The sequence below is a fragment of the Euprymna scolopes genome, chromosome 13 (assembly GCF_053919585.1).
Source record: "Euprymna scolopes isolate OS-2025 chromosome 13, ASM5391958v1, whole genome shotgun sequence".
Classification (NCBI taxonomy): Eukaryota; Metazoa; Mollusca; class Cephalopoda; order Sepiida; family Sepiolidae; genus Euprymna; species Euprymna scolopes.
In genome coordinates, this window is record NC_136494.1 from 48104941 (window position 1) to 48124933 (window position 19993).

Consider the following 19993-nt stretch of genomic DNA (forward strand, 5'->3'; position numbering starts at 1 on the left):
AATAGTGTGGTGATAGTAATGGTGCTTATATTGATCAATAACTTTTTGTTTGAGCCAATATATGTTAACCTAAATGTAAAATTTAAAAACAGCAAGAACTTTCTTGTCAATTTGATAATTGTTCTTTTTTTAAATATGGTGATGGAGGAATTCTCATTTTTATACGGAAAATTTGATGCTGGCATATCATCAACACATTTCATTTTTAACTATTTTTGATATGTATATGTATGAAAGCATTGTTGAATATTTTTACATTTCTTGTAAAAAAATTTTTTTTTTTATATTTTTCCTACTACTCTATAAAACAAAGAATTGCAATTTCATTAATTTACGAAACTAATGTAGTGAATACATTTTCTTTACTCTGAAATAGCACATAAATCAGATGAAATGTTTCGCGTTCACATGCAAACACAAAATCATGTCCCAGGTAAATTTCCCATTGGGAAGTGGGCGCAAACAATAATAAAAAAAATCAAATTTAAACAATGAAATCAGAAAAAAAAAGACTTAGCAATTCAATTAGTTAATGTCCTTTTATATCTTCACTGGTAATTCCTAGAAAGCCTACTAGTTAAATATAAAACTTTAGGTTTAAAAAAATAGAAAAATTAAACCAATTTTTTAAAGATAATTAAAAAAAAAAATAATGGGAACTCAAAGATAATTCAAATTGAATAAGCTAAGGGAGTTAGCTGCATATTAATAAATAAGCACAGTTGCCCCTCCCCCCTAACCATTAAGAAAGCAACCATGATTTAAATACAAAATTAACACCAATTAATACTTGTAAGTTATTGGTAAATATGAGAAATGAATTTGCAAATTTTGAAAATGGAGCTCTGATTTTGTAAGCAAAAAAACTGTCATTTAAGAATATTTTTATTTTATTGTTGTGATCTTAAAAACTTATTAGATGCATTTTGTCTAATTGTAAAATCATCTCTGCTTGTACAATTTACTAAAAAAAAAAAATCATTTGATTTATAAATGCAGGGTAGTATGATAAAATTGTTGCCCTAGAAAAGACAACATGATTCCACTTCTGTTTGATGAAAACTGGTTTTCTTTTTTTGTTGTAGACTATCTATCAGTTGACCAGTTATACACAAATCCCAAGAGTGATCGGAGCCTTCTATCATGTCTGAAAGTGACACAATGTTCACCAAGCAAGATCGGAGATGCTGTACAACTCATACTCTCTACCAATCTGTTATATCGCATATCCATCCATATTTCCATGAATAAACTGGAAATCAGCAATGGCGATGCTAGGACAAATCTGTTCATCAGTACAACACAAATGAACACAATAAATACACATGACAACTTCAAATCCCATTTCTTTAGATACACACATCATTAGAATAACCTGTACCTTACTTCAACAAAGAAAACCACCAGAGAAAGCCACACAGCAAAAGAAAAAAACAAAATACAAAACAAACATCACAGTAAACGCAACTCCTAAGCATATAAACACCAATATATAATTCACAAAACATTGCAACCTCACAACACCGACTAGAAAGCTTCAAATCCATATAACATATGCATCCAAACAGACCGTTCACTACAGCACATTATAGCACGAAAAACAAACACAATCAAAAAGCAAACTCAAGCCAGCGATTAAAAAAAACTTTCTTTGCTCCTTACTATGTCCACTTCATGACTATAAAAATACAAGCCTTTTCGACAACCGACACATCGGTCCTAGCGTGGCACGCTGTGAACTTGCTCCGTCTTCAACCAGCATCTGACCCCTCACCAACGACATCAGACACGGAGCTTACTACGCACAGCCAGCATCGCCCACCGCTACCATCTCATCCGCGATCCTGATACAAGCCCCTTTCCTTCTTCAGCTGATACCAAATCATCACCTATCACCAACCCCGTGCTAAGCGACATCAGCTAACAAGGATCGCCGCACACGCTAAGCCAATTTCTGCCATCACCACCCCGAACCCAACCAACCGCAAAGAAACTTTAATCATTGACGAGTTTATCTCAACGCCCGGCCAGCCATCCTAACGACGACACCTTAAATCTCTGATTTGGTGAGAAATAAAATATATATATATATATATTTAACCTTATTCGGTCGTCTGTATTTTTCTTGCAACCATACACTTGTTTATTTCAAATCCAAGTTATGACAACAGGACCATTGCCAGCACTTTCAAAATGCAAATACGGTTTGTTCAACAACGCATTGAACAACCCACGGTTATGGTCTTTGGTGTGGTTTCAAGAGATGGCCACATCATGGCACCTCACATCTTCAAAGTCAGCTTTAAAGTTAACACCAAAGTGTACCTGGATGTGCTGGAGAGTGTGGTGATCGCCTAGTGCAATTAGGTGGCTGCTGGCGGGCCCTGAGTGAGGCAACAAGACTCGGCACCAACCTGCAAGTCCAAAAATACCCGGCTTGGCTTCAGAAGGAGTGCTATGACTGTAATAGCAATACAGATGAAAAAATTGAAATAGCTTAAAATATTTCAATATTGGTATTTATAGAAATAGTTTGAAGAAAGAATCTTTTTAAATTTTTTAAATCCAATTAAAATTAAGGAAGTTATGACTATTTTTGTGCCTCACGCGTTTGGATATTTTTCCCTCTTTAAGACCATATGCGTTTTGTCACATATTTTTTACACTACTTTTTCAGTAAAAATGTTATATCTTTGTTAAAACAGAAGATTAAGCTATGAAATTTACCAGATAAGTGTATTTTTGTCCTAGGAATTAAAATATGCTACTGAAAATCTCCAAAAATTAATGGTTTCCAAATATTCTTCACTAAATCCACGTAAATATGCTGCAATTCCTTAAAAATGCCATGTATTCATTAAAAGAAAAGAAGTTAAAGAACTCAAAGCTGAATTGTAATGCTTTCTATGTACAAATAACTGAAATCGAAATCTAGGACTGTTTAAAAATGAATATATTACAATATTTCTTTGGTATTATTGTAGATTAATACCGACCTTAGCTCCCCCCACCCCATCTGACCACCTCCCCAAAATATGCGATTTTTTTACCTTTGTAGGCAATTACGTGTGAATACCTTAAAAAAAACTTTAATGAAAGATAAACAAGTATTTTAGAATTTAATGTAAAATTATTTTGAGCCATTCTAGCATTTTAGGGCTGTTAACCATTTTTTTTTTCTATTGGAGATAAATCCTCTGTGCCTTTTTGCTTTTGTTTTTTTCTAAAGACGATTATGTGTGGTTTTAAGAGGGTCTTTGTGCAATTATGAGAGGGTGGGGAAGTTGCCACTCTGACTTTTGGTTAATGATAGAACTAAGGAAAATTGTGTGAACACCTTGAAGACATTGTGAACAAGAACAGGATTGTTAAAAAAAAAAATCTTAACAACAAAACTAATATTAAATTACAAAATACAAAGCAAAACATTCTCTTAGATAAATATTTCTTTTGAAGTACATAATGGAAACAGACAGAAATTTGTTTGCAAACATGCTTCAAATAAATTTACTAAAAAAAAAATGTGCATAAATAATATTTTATTCTTGCTAGCAAAAATAATTATTTTATTTATCTCCTTTTTAAGAGGTTAAACACAATGAAAGTGTTATTGTAGAATTAACTGGATCCAAACTTGGCACACCCAAGCTGTCAGTCTGTGTCATTGACTACTTAGCCATGATTATTATTAGAAAATGAACAATGGCCAAAAAGTTACTCTTCGGTTGCTTTGCTAGTGGAAATGGAACTTTTGCAATAGCAAGTCTGAATTCTGCTTAAGATCTCTAAAGACTTGTCTGCTAGGTTTACCTAATAATATAAAATTCATAAAATATACTGATATATATGTTTGTATATTTTTTCAGAAGCCTCAAGCAAAGTCAAGTCAAATGCTGTAAAAATTCAAGGTATATCCTTTCTATGATTGCTTCTTATAAAAAAAAAAATGAAAGTTTACAATAAACATTTTCAGTAGAAAATGTTAATTGCTTCTAAAACAAATTAAAATGAAGAGTTGAGAGTGTAAATCATCTATAAAGACATTATTGCATTCCGTTGATATCAAATAGAAATAAGCTTCTTTATTTATAAGATTTGCTGAATATTATTCACTTTTAAAATTATCAGTGTCAACTTTTATGAAGTTTAATAATAAAAGAATTGTAGAAATGAGAAAGACAAGAAGTCTTGTTCCAAGAATTAAAAAACAGCTTTATTGATTATCTTCATTATAGTTATTGATTATCTTATATATAGTTAATATTCGGAAGTGTTCCTGTGTAGAAATGTAGATTAAAGATTAGATAGGCCTGTTAAAAGAGAAAGATTTCATGTGTGGTTTGTAATCATGATCTATTATTTTTCTCCTTGAAGTTAGTAGTAGAAACGTCCGTCATGAAAGATTAGAGACAGTACTGTAGGATAGGAAAAAAAGTTTGTGTATGTACCACATTTCAGTCCATCTGTGTAACCATATTGGCCTGTTTGTATCCACGTCTTAATCGAACCCCGAACCCAAGGACCAGGTGAGTTCTGTTGGGTCCTAAGAAAGAAATTGGGGTAACAGGTCCGTTTCCCATGGAATTGTCAGTCCACAATCTGAGAAGAAAAAGAGAGCGTGTGTTGCCAGTTTAATCTTTTATAAACTTGGTCACATGACTGAAAGATGGCTTCTGATTGGACAAGCCAGGAAGGAAATATATTCAAACTGTCAAGCTGTGAGAATTCGCTTCGGCTTGTATTTGTTGCAATCCCATCTGCTACAGAATATTGTTAATTTTTATCTAGTGTCAGTTTGACATAGCTTGTTATCATCTCTGTCATCTAACATTTTTGTAATTAAGGCATTAGGTAATCTAATATATAAATCTCACTATGTCTGTGTGTGTGTGTGTGTGTCTGTCTCTGTTTTATAAATTCTATCTCCTCCTAGACGGATGATCGTTGGACGACGTGCAATAGCTCAAAAGATTGCATTTTGTGGTGAGAATTTTATTATAGATATATAATTGGCTAAAGCAATTGCTAAGCGGTTCAAAAAAGGGGTTCAAACTTGAAAGCATTATTGCTTGACGAGCGTAGCACAATGGCGTCATTCTGCACATGCATACATCGAGTAAAAGAGAAATATATGTAGTAAGATATTTCACAACACTATTGAAGCTGTTGTCCCTTTGGTGCAACGGATAGCATGACCGATTACTAGCACAAGTGTTGCAGTTTCAATCTCCATCAGCTCCAGTTATTTTTTCTTATTTTTACATTCTTGATTTTTAAATGGTATGTAATAAATACACAAGAACACTTTTATTAAAAAAAATACAGAAGAATGTTTTTGATTTACGTAATGAAAATGCCATTCAAAATATATATGATGTATCGGCTTATTTGTTACATTCCAAAAAGTCACGTAAATAGATCAAGTAATGGCATTTGTATTGGATTTACTCCTAAACTAATTAACCGATCATTAACAATATTAATTATGTGTATATGTTTATATATATTAGACATTAAGAGGAGATAGATATATATAAATATCCGTTCACATATACGTTTTTATGATAAAGCTAGAACCTAGAATTAGATGAAATCGAGCAATTGCATCGACAACAGACAACGCCAGACCCAAAGTGGGTTTCGATGTACTGCATCTCATCAGTGACGTGCTTCGACATAGGCGCAAACCCAGGTTGTTGCACATATGAAGTGTGTAATACTGACGACCTAACCATATGGTCTATGGCACAATCTATTGCCTATGCCTCGATTTTAATTCATAGTTTTATCCAGTTCTACATTCTACTATGTGACAAGTATGCGTCTTATACAACTAAGATAGTTACTACTAGTATGCAGGCGTAGATATCACATCTACGAACATTAACTGAAATTAGCCGACTCCCGCTACACGATTTCGGAACAACCTATTTATTGAGGGATATATTTATATATTTCTATTTCTTGGATTCACCCCTAAACTAATTGACAGGTCATTATAAATTTTAAATATGTTTATATGATTATATATTTGTATTTATTGGATCCACTCCTAAACTAATTAACCAATCATTATGAATTTTAATTATGTGTACATGTTTATATATTTTTATGTATTTAAATCACTCCTAAACTAATGAACCGATCATTATGAATTTTAATTAAATGTATATGTTTATACATTTTTATGTATTGGAATCACTCTTAATCTAATAAACCGATCATTATGAATTTTAATTATGTGTATATGCTTACTTATTTCTATGTATTGGACTAAACTAATTAACCGATAATTATGAATTTTAATTATGTGTATATGTTCATATATTTGTATGTATTGGGTTCACTCCTCAACTAATTAACCGGTCATTATGAATGATTAGTGTACGTATATATTTGTATGTATTGGATTCACTCCTATACTGATTAACTGATCATTAGAAATTTAATGTATTATATATGTTTGTATAGTCATATTCCAAAAATCACATACAATGATCAGTTTATAATGTATTTATGTGTACAAGAAACTCTATAAAAGTAATAAGGTACTTGTGTAGTATAGTACTAATGACAAAACAAAGAAAATCTTGCCTGTGACATACATGAAAGTTATTAAAACCGAAAATCATATTTAATATTCAGTAGTATGACTTACATATGAGAAAAAAGGTGCTTCTTCACTATAGCACCCAGATAACAAAATAAACAAATTCTTACCCCTGGCATACAGAAAATGTAACAGATATGAAAAACAAAGAAATTCTTATCTGTGACATACATAAGTTATCAAAATCAAAAATCATGTAATATATTCGAGTAGTATAACATTCATATAAAAAATCCGGTGCTTCTTCACTATAGCACTCTGATGTAAAAACAAACACACTCTTATATGTGACATACTGAAAATTTAGCACAACATAAACTTATTTAAATAATTTTAAATATGTGTTATACATAACCCGCCCTAGGTAAGGAATTATTTTCCACATACGTGCTGTAAATTTCCTGTCCAATGAATGTACACTTATTCCATACATATGTTGTGTAATACTCATCCTAGGGTAGATAAACTATTATTTTGCTCAAGATGGCAAATGATACATAAACATAAAAAATTACTCTATCCTAAGAATAACAGGCATGTTCAAAATTTTTCTCATTGTTTTATACGGTCCCGAGCAACGCCAGGCAGCCTTGCTAGACATTGATATTTTCTCAGATGAGCAAAATTTAATTTCTTCATAATTAAAAATAAATTCCTAGAAACTATTGTGAAAGATAAAAATAAATTTTAAATGATATAAACATCCTGTATGAGTATTCTTTGTTCAAAAAATATGTTTAACTTTGCTATTTTTTCTATAGAAATATGTCTTTCCTGTGATTCCTCAGAGAAAGAACTTGTTGATCAACATCCTTTATTCGAAGGTGGATTATGTGAAGATTGCAAGGTATCTGAATTCATTTATTCAACATGAACTACATTTTTTAATCAAGTTATTTCTCCTTGGCCTTTATATATTTAAATCCCTCCTGGCCAGAACTTGAAAATGTTTGGTGCTTGTAATCAGAAAAACACAAGTGAAATATGACAGTTTAAAATAAATTTGCAGGAAAACTTTTTGATATACTTACGTATCAGGCAAAAGTGTACAACAAAAATTAGGGAAAATTATTGAATAAAATTTTAATTAAAAATGTAAATCAGTATCGTATATTTCCTATTTTCCATTGGCATGAATACATTTAAGACTTATCTCCACTGTTCTCATTTTTAAAGATCTAAAATGTGTTCATGTCAATGGAGTATTAGAAATATATGATAAAACTGATTTATATTTTTAATTAAAATTCTATAAGATAATTTTCCTTCATTTCTGCTTGGTAAGATATCAAAAAGTTTTAATGTTGATTTATTTTAAACTATCATATTTCATTTGGTTTTGACTATAAGTACCAAATGTTTAATTTTAACTCTATTTTTTGTTGAAAGAAAGCTCCAATGACAAGTAACACAGAATAGATATGAATTAATAAAACAAATTGGCTCTGTGTTCATAACAGTAGAGTTATATTTTTTTTAATAATGTAAATAAATAAACTCACATAATTAGATAAGGCCTGGGCACATCAGAAAATGCTGTAAAATAATAACAAACACTTTCCTGGAGTTCTTTCGAAGACATCAGATCAATGATTGCAAGAATAGTAGGATTAACATGGTAGCTTAACCTGATAATGTAGTTTCCACAATTGTTGAGTGTACTGGAATAATGAGTTCTCCAAGATCAAAAATTATATGATTATGATTACTGTATTACTTCTGGTCATATATATATATATATATATATATATATATATATATATATATATATATATATATATATATATATATATATAACTTTCTTCTGATTATTGCTTTTATTAGTGACAATAACAGAGCAATCGGCCAACAGATATTGAACCGGTTTATCCAATCAGGGACATATATTCATAGATCATAAACCTGTCTTAATTTAGGAGAAGAAAAAATTTTATCTAAGGAATCAAGCACTCTTAGCATCATTTTCAAGGATGGCACAAAATTTGAAGCAACATTTAATAATTTCTCCTTGTCCTATGGCAAATCTATATAATATCTACTATTTTCCATGACAATATTTTTTTTTTAATTATTAATTTTGCCATCATTATAAGATGAGTTATTATGGCAATCGATACCCATATACTCTTTATTCTTTATTTCACATTCAATTGAAGAATCTTCAAAAAAAAAGAACCCCGAGGGTCGGGAAATGAATGAACTGGATTCAGAACACTTTCAATAAGATAATTTGTAAAGAACATGGATGATGTCTGCAAAGGAAGTGTATTTATAAAGATTTTGGTTTTTGCATCGGATTTCAAAAAACAACTAACATTTCCAAAAGGTATAATTCCATTCGGAAACTGTCAAGCATTCAGACATTCAGTAAGTTGGAATTTCTGCAAACGTTAAATTAAATCTAAACCTATGAAACTATCTAAAGTCGTATCATTCATCTTCTAGTCTTCAGAATTAAGGTGAAAACCAGCCCCTTTAATATTATTCATGACTTCATCAAAACGTGATACCTCAGACGTTAAGTTCAAACTGTCTGTTAATAAGGCAGCAAAAATTCAGGGTTTTTGTAATCCCATTTTTAAGGACACCAATCTCAGTGAGATTAATAGACTTAGTATCTATAAAAATGTTAATAGGCATAGTAGGTTACTTTCATTGTCGGTCTTGACTTTGTACTTCGCACCTTTGTTGATATACACAACATGCTAGGCTTCATCCAAAATTAACCCAGAAACAGACGTCATCAATCAGCACACATGATCTGATGCAGATTACACAGGCGATATTGCTTTGTTCGTGAACAACACTGCTGATGCGCAAACACTGTTACGTAAGTTAGAAACGTCTGCAAATGACATTGGTCTCCACATTAATTTGGATAAGACAAAGTTTATGACTTTCAATGTGAAGGGAGAGATCAAGGCTCTGGTTGGATCAACACTGAAAGAAGTCGCTGAGTTTATGTATCTGGGCAGCAATGTAGCTTCTACAGAGAGAGATATCGAAATTCGCATCTCAAAAGCATGGGCTGCATTGGATGGGCTGCGTTCAGTATGGACTTCGGACCTAACAAACTGAAAAGGCAGTTCTTCAGGGCAGTGGTAGAGTCTGTCCTTGTTTACAGTGCTATAACCTGGACACTCACCAAAAGATTGGAAAGAAAACTAGTGGAAGGTGGTTAAAGACCCCTGTCTATCTGAAGGTGGTTAAGGATCCCTGTCTCTCTGAATTCTTGGCTCGTGCGGTCTAGTCTTCTCTGAGGTTGTTACATGAAATCTGGTATGCTGAAAGCGAATATCGAAGCAGCAGGCAGGAAGAAAGACAAACAATTGTAGTCTAATCTACAGAAGCTTAATTTCACAGAATTATGTACAAGTTTTTACAATTATCACTCAGTTTCTGTAAGTTCTTTTCAGAGTCTCAAATCTCTTCACAGACAGCGACAGACAGTTGGAGGAGGAAGGTGGAGGGGTCACATCAATTCTCAGATTCAACAAACAATCTGTTTCAATTCCCAACGCTAACTGACTAATTTTCGCACGACAGTCGTATATATAGTAAGGTATGTGGATGGGGTGGAAATTTCGCCACAAAATCAAAAGCTTTAGGGTTTTGCATGGGTACGATTCCCACACCTGAAATCTGAATTACTCATTCTCACGATTTCCAAGGTCAGATGTCAATTCTGACATCCAACCTTGAGTTCATTTAAGGTCAGACAATGTTATAAGTGAAATTTCCTGTCATCAACTTTTAGCCGTAAAAATATATTTCTCTGGTTTCAAACAATATCTATTTTGACATGAAATAAAATATATATATTTATCTTCTCTATCTTAAATCCTTGGGTTATCTGGCGTCACCCGGGAATACAAAGCTACCTCAGTGTAGTTCTAATGCTCCTCAATGGGGGATTACGCTACACTAGACAGCACATACACCCGTATGCTATGAACAGTATTAAATTTATCTTGGCAAAATCATCCTACGAAGCAGTAACTTTATGGCAACCTACCTGCCATATCTAATACCATCAAAGAAAGATGCCTACGATTTGCTGGTCATTGTCCGAGGAGCAAGCATGAATTGGTGAGTGATGTATTGTTATGGACTCTACGACACGGACGCGCAAGCAAAGGACGATCTAGATCCACGTACATCCAGCACACGATGCCAACTGTGAACCTGAAGATCTGAAGCAGCTGATGAAAGACAGGAAACTCTGGAGAGGAAGAGTCACATTGGTCCAGGCAAGTAGCCCGCCATGATGATGATGATGATGATGATGATGATGATGATGATGAGAAAATGTAATTTAGGATCACAAAAAGAAATTCTCTTAGTCCACAGCATTTGTCCTCAGAATAGGAACCCAGACATTTTGTGCAAAGGCTAAGCACTTCAACATACTCCACCTTTAAATTATACGTGGAATATTTTAAGCAATCTTTCACATTTTGATCAGGTTTATTACACAATTTACAGAATTTTGCCTTTTCTGTAAGAGAATGTTTAAGGGATTCTGCACCCTTTTTGTTTGGAGACGACTTAGAAGGAGATTTGTCAGTCATATTGGAATGGACCTCTGATAAAGAAGAAATACCTTTTCATAGACTTCATCACTAGGATAGATGCAGACCACTACTCCTGGCCACACTGCATTGGATACTCTGGTATTGGCAAGGTCAATGAGAATGGCTAGCACCTACTTGAGTTCTACTTCTACAGGAACCTGTGCATTATCAGCACCTTCTTTGCCATCAAACTAGATAACAGTGTCCTAGACACATCCCAGCATCTAAGCATTAGCATCACCCAAACTTGTTTATTACCCAGAGAGATATGCTGAACCATCTGCTTCTCACGCACAATTATCACAGTGCCACCTGCAACACTGACCAATTTCTGATTGGCAGCAATCACACCAAGCCAATCCATTGCTCCAATCAGAAGGGTCAACTCCATATTGATTTAGTAACTCTGGGAATGTTTCTCCTATGCCATCGACAAAGCCCTGGATGATTGCACCCAGGTGTAATGGAACTTCATCCACAATAACTTGTATAAAGCTGCCATTGACCCCTTTGGGAAAAAAGCAAAGAAAAACAAAGACTGGGATAGAGGAGATGGAACCTGCCATCACTGCAAAATAGTTGCTCTTCTAGAGTACAAGAGACAGCTCAGTGAGAAGACACTGGCCATCTACAGAGAGGCCACAGCAACACTCAGAGGATCTCCTGCAAGTGTGCCAATGACTATTGCATCCAGGCAGCTGTGAATAGTGGCAATACCAGCGCAATGTATGGAGGTGAGGAAGTAACCCTTCAGTCTGACTGTCTTCAAGATTGCATCCTTGTTCACCTCTTGGCAGATCATCAAGGACCACAGCAAACAAATGAGAGATGCCTGAGCATTACCAAGAACTGTGTTCCAGGGAAAATTTTGTCAGTGATCAAGCCATCAAGATCACCACACCATAGCTTGCTATAGATGAGCTTGACTCACCACCTACTATCGACAAACTAGGCTAGGCCATGGAGTAACTCTTCTGTGGAAAGGCTCCAGGCAGCAACCAAATCCCACCAAAGATCATCCTCCTCAACATTGATAATCATAATAATAATTGAGTAAGCATAATAATAAAGTATTACGTTTAATAGGTATTATATACTGAATCTAAAAGTTCTCAATATAATAAATAGAGTAAGTTTAAAGTATTATATTTGCTAAATAGTATATAATGAATTGGAATATGTTCAATGCCATCAATAGTGTCGGTCTAAAAATAAAATATTCAGTTTTGTAAGGTATATGCTAAATCCAAAAGTGCTTAATATCAACAGACTAGGTTTAATAATAAAAAAGGGGAGAGGAAGAAAGAAGTTTTAAAAGAAAGATATTGTGCCCACTTTTTAACTCTTCTCCCTTTTTTTTTTTTTTGTCCATGCCACTGGTCAATAATGAGTAGTCATGCTTGTCTAATATAAAAGCAAAATCAAAGTTAAAGTTTTTCTTTTTGCTTTAACCTCTAGTTTGTGGTGGTTAGTTCTCTTTCCCTTTCTACTTTGCACAATCTTTGTGTATCTGGAAATGCTGCTCTTGAGTTCAGTTTCATTGTGTTTAATATTTCAGTAAGCTTGGCACATACGCTATTCAGCATCTTCTTTTCTTTGCTCCTGCACTATTTCATTCCATGAGTCAAATGACAGCACCTTTCTCTACAATAAGGCAATCTATTCAACCTTGCTTGTCTCAGAATGAAGGTAAGGATGTACCAAACGCTTATTAGAGATGCTCTTTGGAGATGATGCAGCTCTTGCGGCTCACTCTGGAGAAGCTCTTCAGTAACTTATCTTCTACTTGAGTTCACCCTCATCATCCACCTAAAGAAAAACAACAAGATGTCACAATCAGCGACTACACTCTGACAAGTTTACCTAGCACCTACCTTGGCTCCACCATCTTCAGCAACTTATCTTTGGATGTGGAGCTCAAAGTAAGGATAGGCAAAGCAGGCACGGCTATGACTCATATTACGATCTTTACAGTAGTGAATTGTGGAGTTTATACTCACACCAAGAATAAAGGCTGAATGCCTTCCACATACACAACTGTCAAAGTTTGGATTAGTAAAGTAACAAGAGACCTATGCCTAAAAGGTATGTTTGGTTTACAAAGGCTGCATTCGAAAAGGGACAAGAACTTGCTTTATTCAAATGCAAGTAACTCCTATGCCAGGAATGGTAACATATCATGACCTCCCTCTAGAAGAATTGTTCATGTAGAGTTCACTAATGAAAATTACTATATATAACTTTCCTATAAGTGATATTTTTGGGGAGGAGGTCTTACAAGATTCGACTTAGTAGTAGTTGTTCTAGTTGTTGTATTATCATTGGACAGATTTTCATTTGAAGCTTTGTGAGCTACTTTGGATGAAGTGTTGATGTGTGTTTGGTGTTTCAGCGGAATATGTGTTTGGATTATTGGTATGTGCAGATGCAGTATGATGTGGGGATTCTTTATGGAGAAATGTCCATGTCTTATCGACATTGCTGATATCTTTCTTGAGATGCCTGTGGTTTATCGGAAGGATTTGTTCTGTTGTAGTTTCAACAATGTAGGATCATGGTTCAGTGCAGGCTTGTCTGACAACTGTTTGAGTCCACTTTCTTATATCCTAGTTTTGTACTTATACCAGTTATCCTGTATTTAGCTCTGTGAGATCCTTTGCATGTTGATCAGGGTGCCTTCTATGCAATAATTGTCTATGGAGTAGGCAGTCCTGAATTTCTTCTTTCTGAGTTGAGGCATTTGGTAGGAATATTGCTAACCAGCTTACGATTGAAGAGTAGTTCTCCCAGAGATAGGATGACATGATTCATCGAGGTAGATTAGAGACATAATAGATTCATATCTATATCTCGATTACATATGGTTTTCTTCATAGCTTTTATGTGTTGTTCTGCCACGCGGTTCGATTGAGGGAATCTGAGAGAATGATATGCTCAAAATACTATTCTTTGGCAAATTCTCTGAAGTGCTAAGAGCTGAAATATGATACTGTTTCTGAAGAATTCCCTTTAGTTATGTCTCAAGTTGTTTTCCAGCAGAATATGGATATGATCATAGAAAAGTGCGCTGGAACCTTGATCAAAAACGTGATTGTCTTTTGACAAAGTAAAGAGAAATACAACCACAACCTATGAATGTTAATGGAGAAAGCACAGACTAAAGGTCTCATATTTAACAGTAAGTGAGTTGAGGGTAGTTGACAATTGTGATTCCTAGTCTAGCTTGACAGACCAGTAGCCATTTTGGGTAGCAAGCTTAGAGAAGAATTTACACCAGATAGTTGGTGCCTTGTACCAGGCTGACATACCAAGTATGTTTGCCATTCTCACTCAGACACCTGCACTGGCTTGGTCATGTGTACAGGATAGAAGACAGTCGCACCCCAAAAGATATCCAAGTGGACGATCTATCCTGTGCTACAATGATACTTGCAAGAGAGGCCTGTGGACCTGGCATTCAAGCAACAGATCTCAAGTCAGAGACATGCGATCACATCACCTGGTAAAAAGCAAACGGCATCAAATCGGCAAAAGAAAGAAAAACAGTGGAAAGAAAAAAGAACCTGCAACTAACAAAGAGTTCACTCCTACCATCTTCACCATTCCTACTACTGATAACGCCTGCAGCAATTTCCAACAAAGCTGAAAGTCCAGAATTGAACTGTATAGCTACTAGGTGCAAAACACCATTCTCTCACAAGGCAGAAAGTTGCTATCCAATTCATTATCAAGAACTATTAAGTGTTTGCTATCTTAATATCTCTTGAGCATTTATTGTCAAAAATTATTTAAAATATAACTCACACTGTTACTCTTTCTTTTGCACTCCTATTCTTGCTGTTTTTAACTTTTGAATTCATATGACTATATATATATATATATATATATATATATATATATATATATATATATAAATATATATCTTGGCTCAAACAAAAATTGATTGATTGAAATAAGCATCTTAAGAATCAAAAAACTTTTACCAATGCAAAACAAATGTATTTATGCCAGTAACATAAAAGTCTTGCATTCTGGTGCCGATGAAGTAGCTGAAGGTGTTTTTAACATCTCTTACGCTTTTTATCATGCAGAAAGTTGGTGACATGCTTTAAAATGTGGCAATCGGTAGGTGAGAAATCTGGAAAGTATGGCGTATGAAGCAGAATTTCAACTTCTGCTGGGTCGGTTTCACAATGTGCAGTCGGGCATTGTCATAGAGGAGAATTGGGCCTTCTCTGTTGACTAATGCTGAGTGTTGTCTAAGTTTCTGATGCCTTTCATCCATTTGTTTACAGTATGATACTAATTGGTGTCATGAATGCATGCAGCGAGGTGCATATTGCGGTGAGAGGGGGGTTGTTTGACCAGACGGGAAAGAGGAAGAGAGGGCAGAAGAGGGGGTGGTGATGTCTGATTGGGACAGGGCAGAAATGTCTATGGTATTTTGACAAGAAAAGAGAAAAAAACAAAGAATAATTGCTTTTATCTCATTGGCGTTATATATCTGTTAACATGAAAGGTTGTTTTTAAAACCTCTGTTGAGAGATATGAAAAGATCCAGAGACCCTTAGCTGATTAAGGCTGACAACTTAGAATGGGGGTCAAGGGTAGGAGTAGCCGCCAGACATTGTTCGACTTGGAATGACTAATCACTCCTAATTTGATAATTAAAAACCTCAGTGCAGGTGGGGGTTGAGGTTTGATAGAGATAAGCTCTAAGAGGAAGAAAAGAAGGGTGTTTGTAACCACTCTCTGAAGGAGAGGTGGAGAAAAGGAGTTGGATTTAGAAAAAGGAATTCTAAAAAGAGAAGAGTTATAGCCAGCAAATCGAACAGCTGGGCTGGTCCAGCGCTCCTGATTTGGGAGCCGTCAGGGCCTGATGTGATAATGTTAACTAGCCTGTGTTAATGGGAAATCTGTGACTTTACTGGTCTGGTCTTACATCGTTTCACTGCTATCGTCAGTCACCTCAATTTAGACAGTAGCTGTTATGAAGTAATGAAATTAATAAATAGTTTGTTATTATTAAAAACCAGAGTTCTGTTTGTTTGTGGTGAGGACTTTTCATTTTGCAGTAAGCCGCAAGGACCAGCAGAGTGATTGATGTACCTGGAGACTACCTACACAGGGTAGGAGACGATTCGATCAAGAGGCAAAGCACCCCACCATGAAAACACAATGGGTAAGGGCGATCAACAGGTCAATTTGTAACAGGACAATGTATGATCGAAAGAACACATGCCACATCGGGTGGAATTTGACAAGGTTAAGGGGCCCCGGTGTGCTTGGTGGGAATGCTGCAATAATCGTTATAACTGTACTTCTCTGTCGTAGTGGTTTCGCCTACATTCAAAAAACTGTAATTGATGAGACTGGTTGCAGACCACCAAACAGTCAGCATGGCCTTCTTTTGTTGCAACTCTGGCTTCGGGAAGTGTTGTGGGGCTTTGTCAGCATCTAACCACTGAGCTGAGCATCGCTGGTTGTCGTTAATACCCCACTTTTCATCACAAGTCACAACTCGGTTGAGAAACAGGTTGCTATTGTTGTGTAAAAGAAAGGAAGATGACACTTCATAATGACATTTCTTTTGGTTGCCATTCAATTTGTGAGGCACTCATTTATCAAGTTTTTTGTCTTTCCAATCTCTCTCAGGTGGTTGAAAATTGTCGTATACATTATGTCTAATTCAGAAGCAAGTTCTCGAACAGTTTTGCATGGATTAGTTTCGATTAAGGCTTTGTCAACATCTGATGGCTGACCATTACGCTCATCATCTTCAAGACTTGTCGCCACCACAAAATTTGTTAAACCTCCATTGTGCCATGCATTCAGTAGTGGTTCCTGGGCCAAAGGCTTTGTTGGCATTGCGAGTTGTTTCAGCAGCCTAGCTTGAATTGAAATGAAAAAAATTGTGTGAATTTGCTTTTTTTCCATCTTGGATTCAACGTTCTGAAAAGAAGACATAATTGTTTTAAAATGATTGTAATTTAAACAATTAGAAAAAGCGAAAAACACTCTAAAATTATATAAAAAGTAAAAGTATTATGACAAAAACTTATTTGAAAATACATCATTTGAAATCAAAGTTAAAAATTCCGCAAGAATTTTCTTCTCAACCTAATACCTTCTCAATGTTTGATAGGGTAACATTAAGCAGGAAAATTGAACTGTTACTTAATTTGCTGTCTGGATGTCGACCCGACAACAACTCATTCATGTTTCTTAAATTCTTTATTGAGGGTTTTACCCCTAACAACATAATCTTCTCTTTTTGTTAGCTGACTTTGAATGGTATAAAAACAACACAGCCAGGAGAAATTTCATCTTGAATTGTTCATCACAAGGAACTGCCATCAAATTGTTTGAACTTAATTGTTTCATTTCCATTTGTTAATTTATGAACTCATTACTCCAGTTTAATCAACAATTGTGGAAGCCTTACACTACCAGGCTGTCACCATGTTAGTCCTATTATTTTGGTGATTATTGGTTGGATGTGTATAGTTTGTGTAGGTACCTCATCATGCAATTGTGGTAGGTCTTTTACATTCCAGAACTTCTGGTCATTTTGTGTGGCTGTTAGCAACATTGAGATAGTACTGCATCATTCAAAGAACCTACAAAATTGACATGAATCCTTTGTCATGGTTGCTCCGTTTTTGGGCAAGGTTTGCATATTGTTGGTGCTTTTGCTGTGAGTGTGCGTCCTTTACATAAATTAACTATGTATTCTATGGCTTTAGCGCTTTAGACTTTTAGTGCGGTTTTTCCCCTGGATGACCCACATAAAAATCCTGCAGGATTTTTTCTGCAGACTGCTCAGTATCATGACTCCATCGTTAAATAAAAAAACATCGTCACAAAGTAAAAAAAAGCTCTGGCACATTAGGATCTTTATTATAGATTTAATTCTTTATGGTCTGGATAAAGTCATCCTTCAGAACCCCCCTGCATATGTAACTGGCAGTTCTCTTATGATATCCGTGATCATATTCTTTATTTCGCAGTTGTTCTTACTGTCGCAATGATTGAATCTCAAGTACTTTCCTCTTCTTTGGAAAAAGTCAGGATAACCCACCAGCATGACATGTTTTTATTGGAACTCAATTTTGAAGTTGAAGTTTAATAGTTTAATACTATCATACCTCAACATAGAAGCTGTTTGGCAATATGTACAGGTAGACGTTTTTACCCAAATATCAACAATAGGGATTTGTGATCTGTCTGTAATGTAATCTGTTTTCTGTAGAGGTATCTGTGTACCAGATTTGCCATGATTAACATGCTATTAAGATAAACGGGTGAAAAATTAAGGTAGCTTAGCATTGGATCCATGACCTTTTGAAAGATGGTAAGCACAACCTTGATGGCAAAAGCCAGTCTAATGAATTTATAAAAGCATCTGTGCATGTTTATGCATAGTATCTTTGAACTATTTTCTTCTACTTCGATTTGAAGATATGTATCTGATAAATCTATTTTTGTTGCCACCATTGAGTTTATTAATGTTGTGGGGTACAAATCACCCGTTTTGAGAAGTAAGTGGAATCAACCAATCCTATGAATACCACTGGTTTCAGAGACAAAATGGAGACATTTATACCATGTTTAACCACATGCTACGAACATGTTCCTGTCATGCCACTTTAGTGGCTCCTGTATTCTTTATGATAAATACATATATTTTATACACTTTACACTACTTGTGGTTTCTTTCATTTGTAACCCCTTGCACAGGTCTACAACAACTGGCTGATGAGGACAATTCAAGAACTTCCTGGATCAATTTCAAATAATTGCTGACAACAACTGAATGATGAACATTCAGGCAACAAATTCACTCTAAAAATAAAACAGCCAACGACCAAAAGGATTTAAAAAAAAAAAAGAACACACGGATATTCAAAATAATTTTTTCCTACACTCGGAGGAAATTTGAAACTTCAAAAGTATTTATTTTTTTAAAATTCGGTGAAGAATGGGGGGAAAAAAACATTTGAGCATAAAAATCCACAAATATGGGATAAAGAACACTTTGAAAAAATGATTTTACAAAGACGTTGTCAAAAAACTTTATCTTGCTGTTCAAAAAGCTACTAAAACATAAACTACAAGCTGAAACAGAACTCATCAGACGAATTGTGTAGAGAATTATTATTATTGAATTAACGAGACCAAGTTTTCAGTAAGTACAAAAAAACTTTGGCGTTCTAAAAAGCATGTCTTGCTAATACGTCTTATAGTTAAAAGGCATTAACGTTGGAAAAAGGAAAAGAAAAAAAACCTGCAAAATAAATGATATATTTTATTTTATTGGCTAAAGCGAGTATTTGCACAAATTAAAAAAGATGTTGGATGTTAATCCGATTAAAATAAACTTTTCACTGATCGACTGGACTGCACATCGAAGAAGAAAAAAAAACAATTTCGCTAAGCACGACAAAATAAAGTGTTAACGAGAAAAGGACGTTCTTTTTTGCACAGAGATAAAAAAGAATAGGCAATATTAAATAAATGCTATAAACCCTCTTTTAGAAATAAGTAACTTTTTCTTTGCAAAGAAAGAAGAGAAAAAAATGTGTAGGATCAACAAGGAATTGAACCCAGTACCTACACGTTACGAAAATTGAAAAATGGCAAAAGAAATCTACTGCTTTCTGTATGAATGGAAACGCCGAATTATTTTCTCAGAAAAATTGTCACATGAGGAAATAAATATATGAAAGAAACATTCGTTAAATAACCAGGTACGAATTTTATAAATGTTTTTTTCTTTCTATAGAGTTGGTACTATAGGAAAAGTAAA

The 19993-nt window shown here is 34.6% G+C and overlaps 1 protein-coding gene across 3 annotated transcripts in view; it reads left to right on the plus strand.

Moving 5' to 3' along the window:
- LOC145292012 (DNA (cytosine-5)-methyltransferase 3B-like) overlaps positions 1 to 19993 on the plus strand; it is a 667010-nt gene that overhangs the window by 359362 nt on the left and 287655 nt on the right. For all 3 annotated transcript variants that reach the window (XM_080138008.1, XM_080138009.1, XM_080138010.1), the window contains exons 11-12: positions 3867 to 3908; positions 7372 to 7457. In XM_080138008.1, coding sequence (XP_079994134.1) covers positions 3867 to 3908; positions 7372 to 7457 — 128 coding nt within the window. The remainder of the gene's footprint in view (positions 1 to 3866; positions 3909 to 7371; positions 7458 to 19993) is intronic.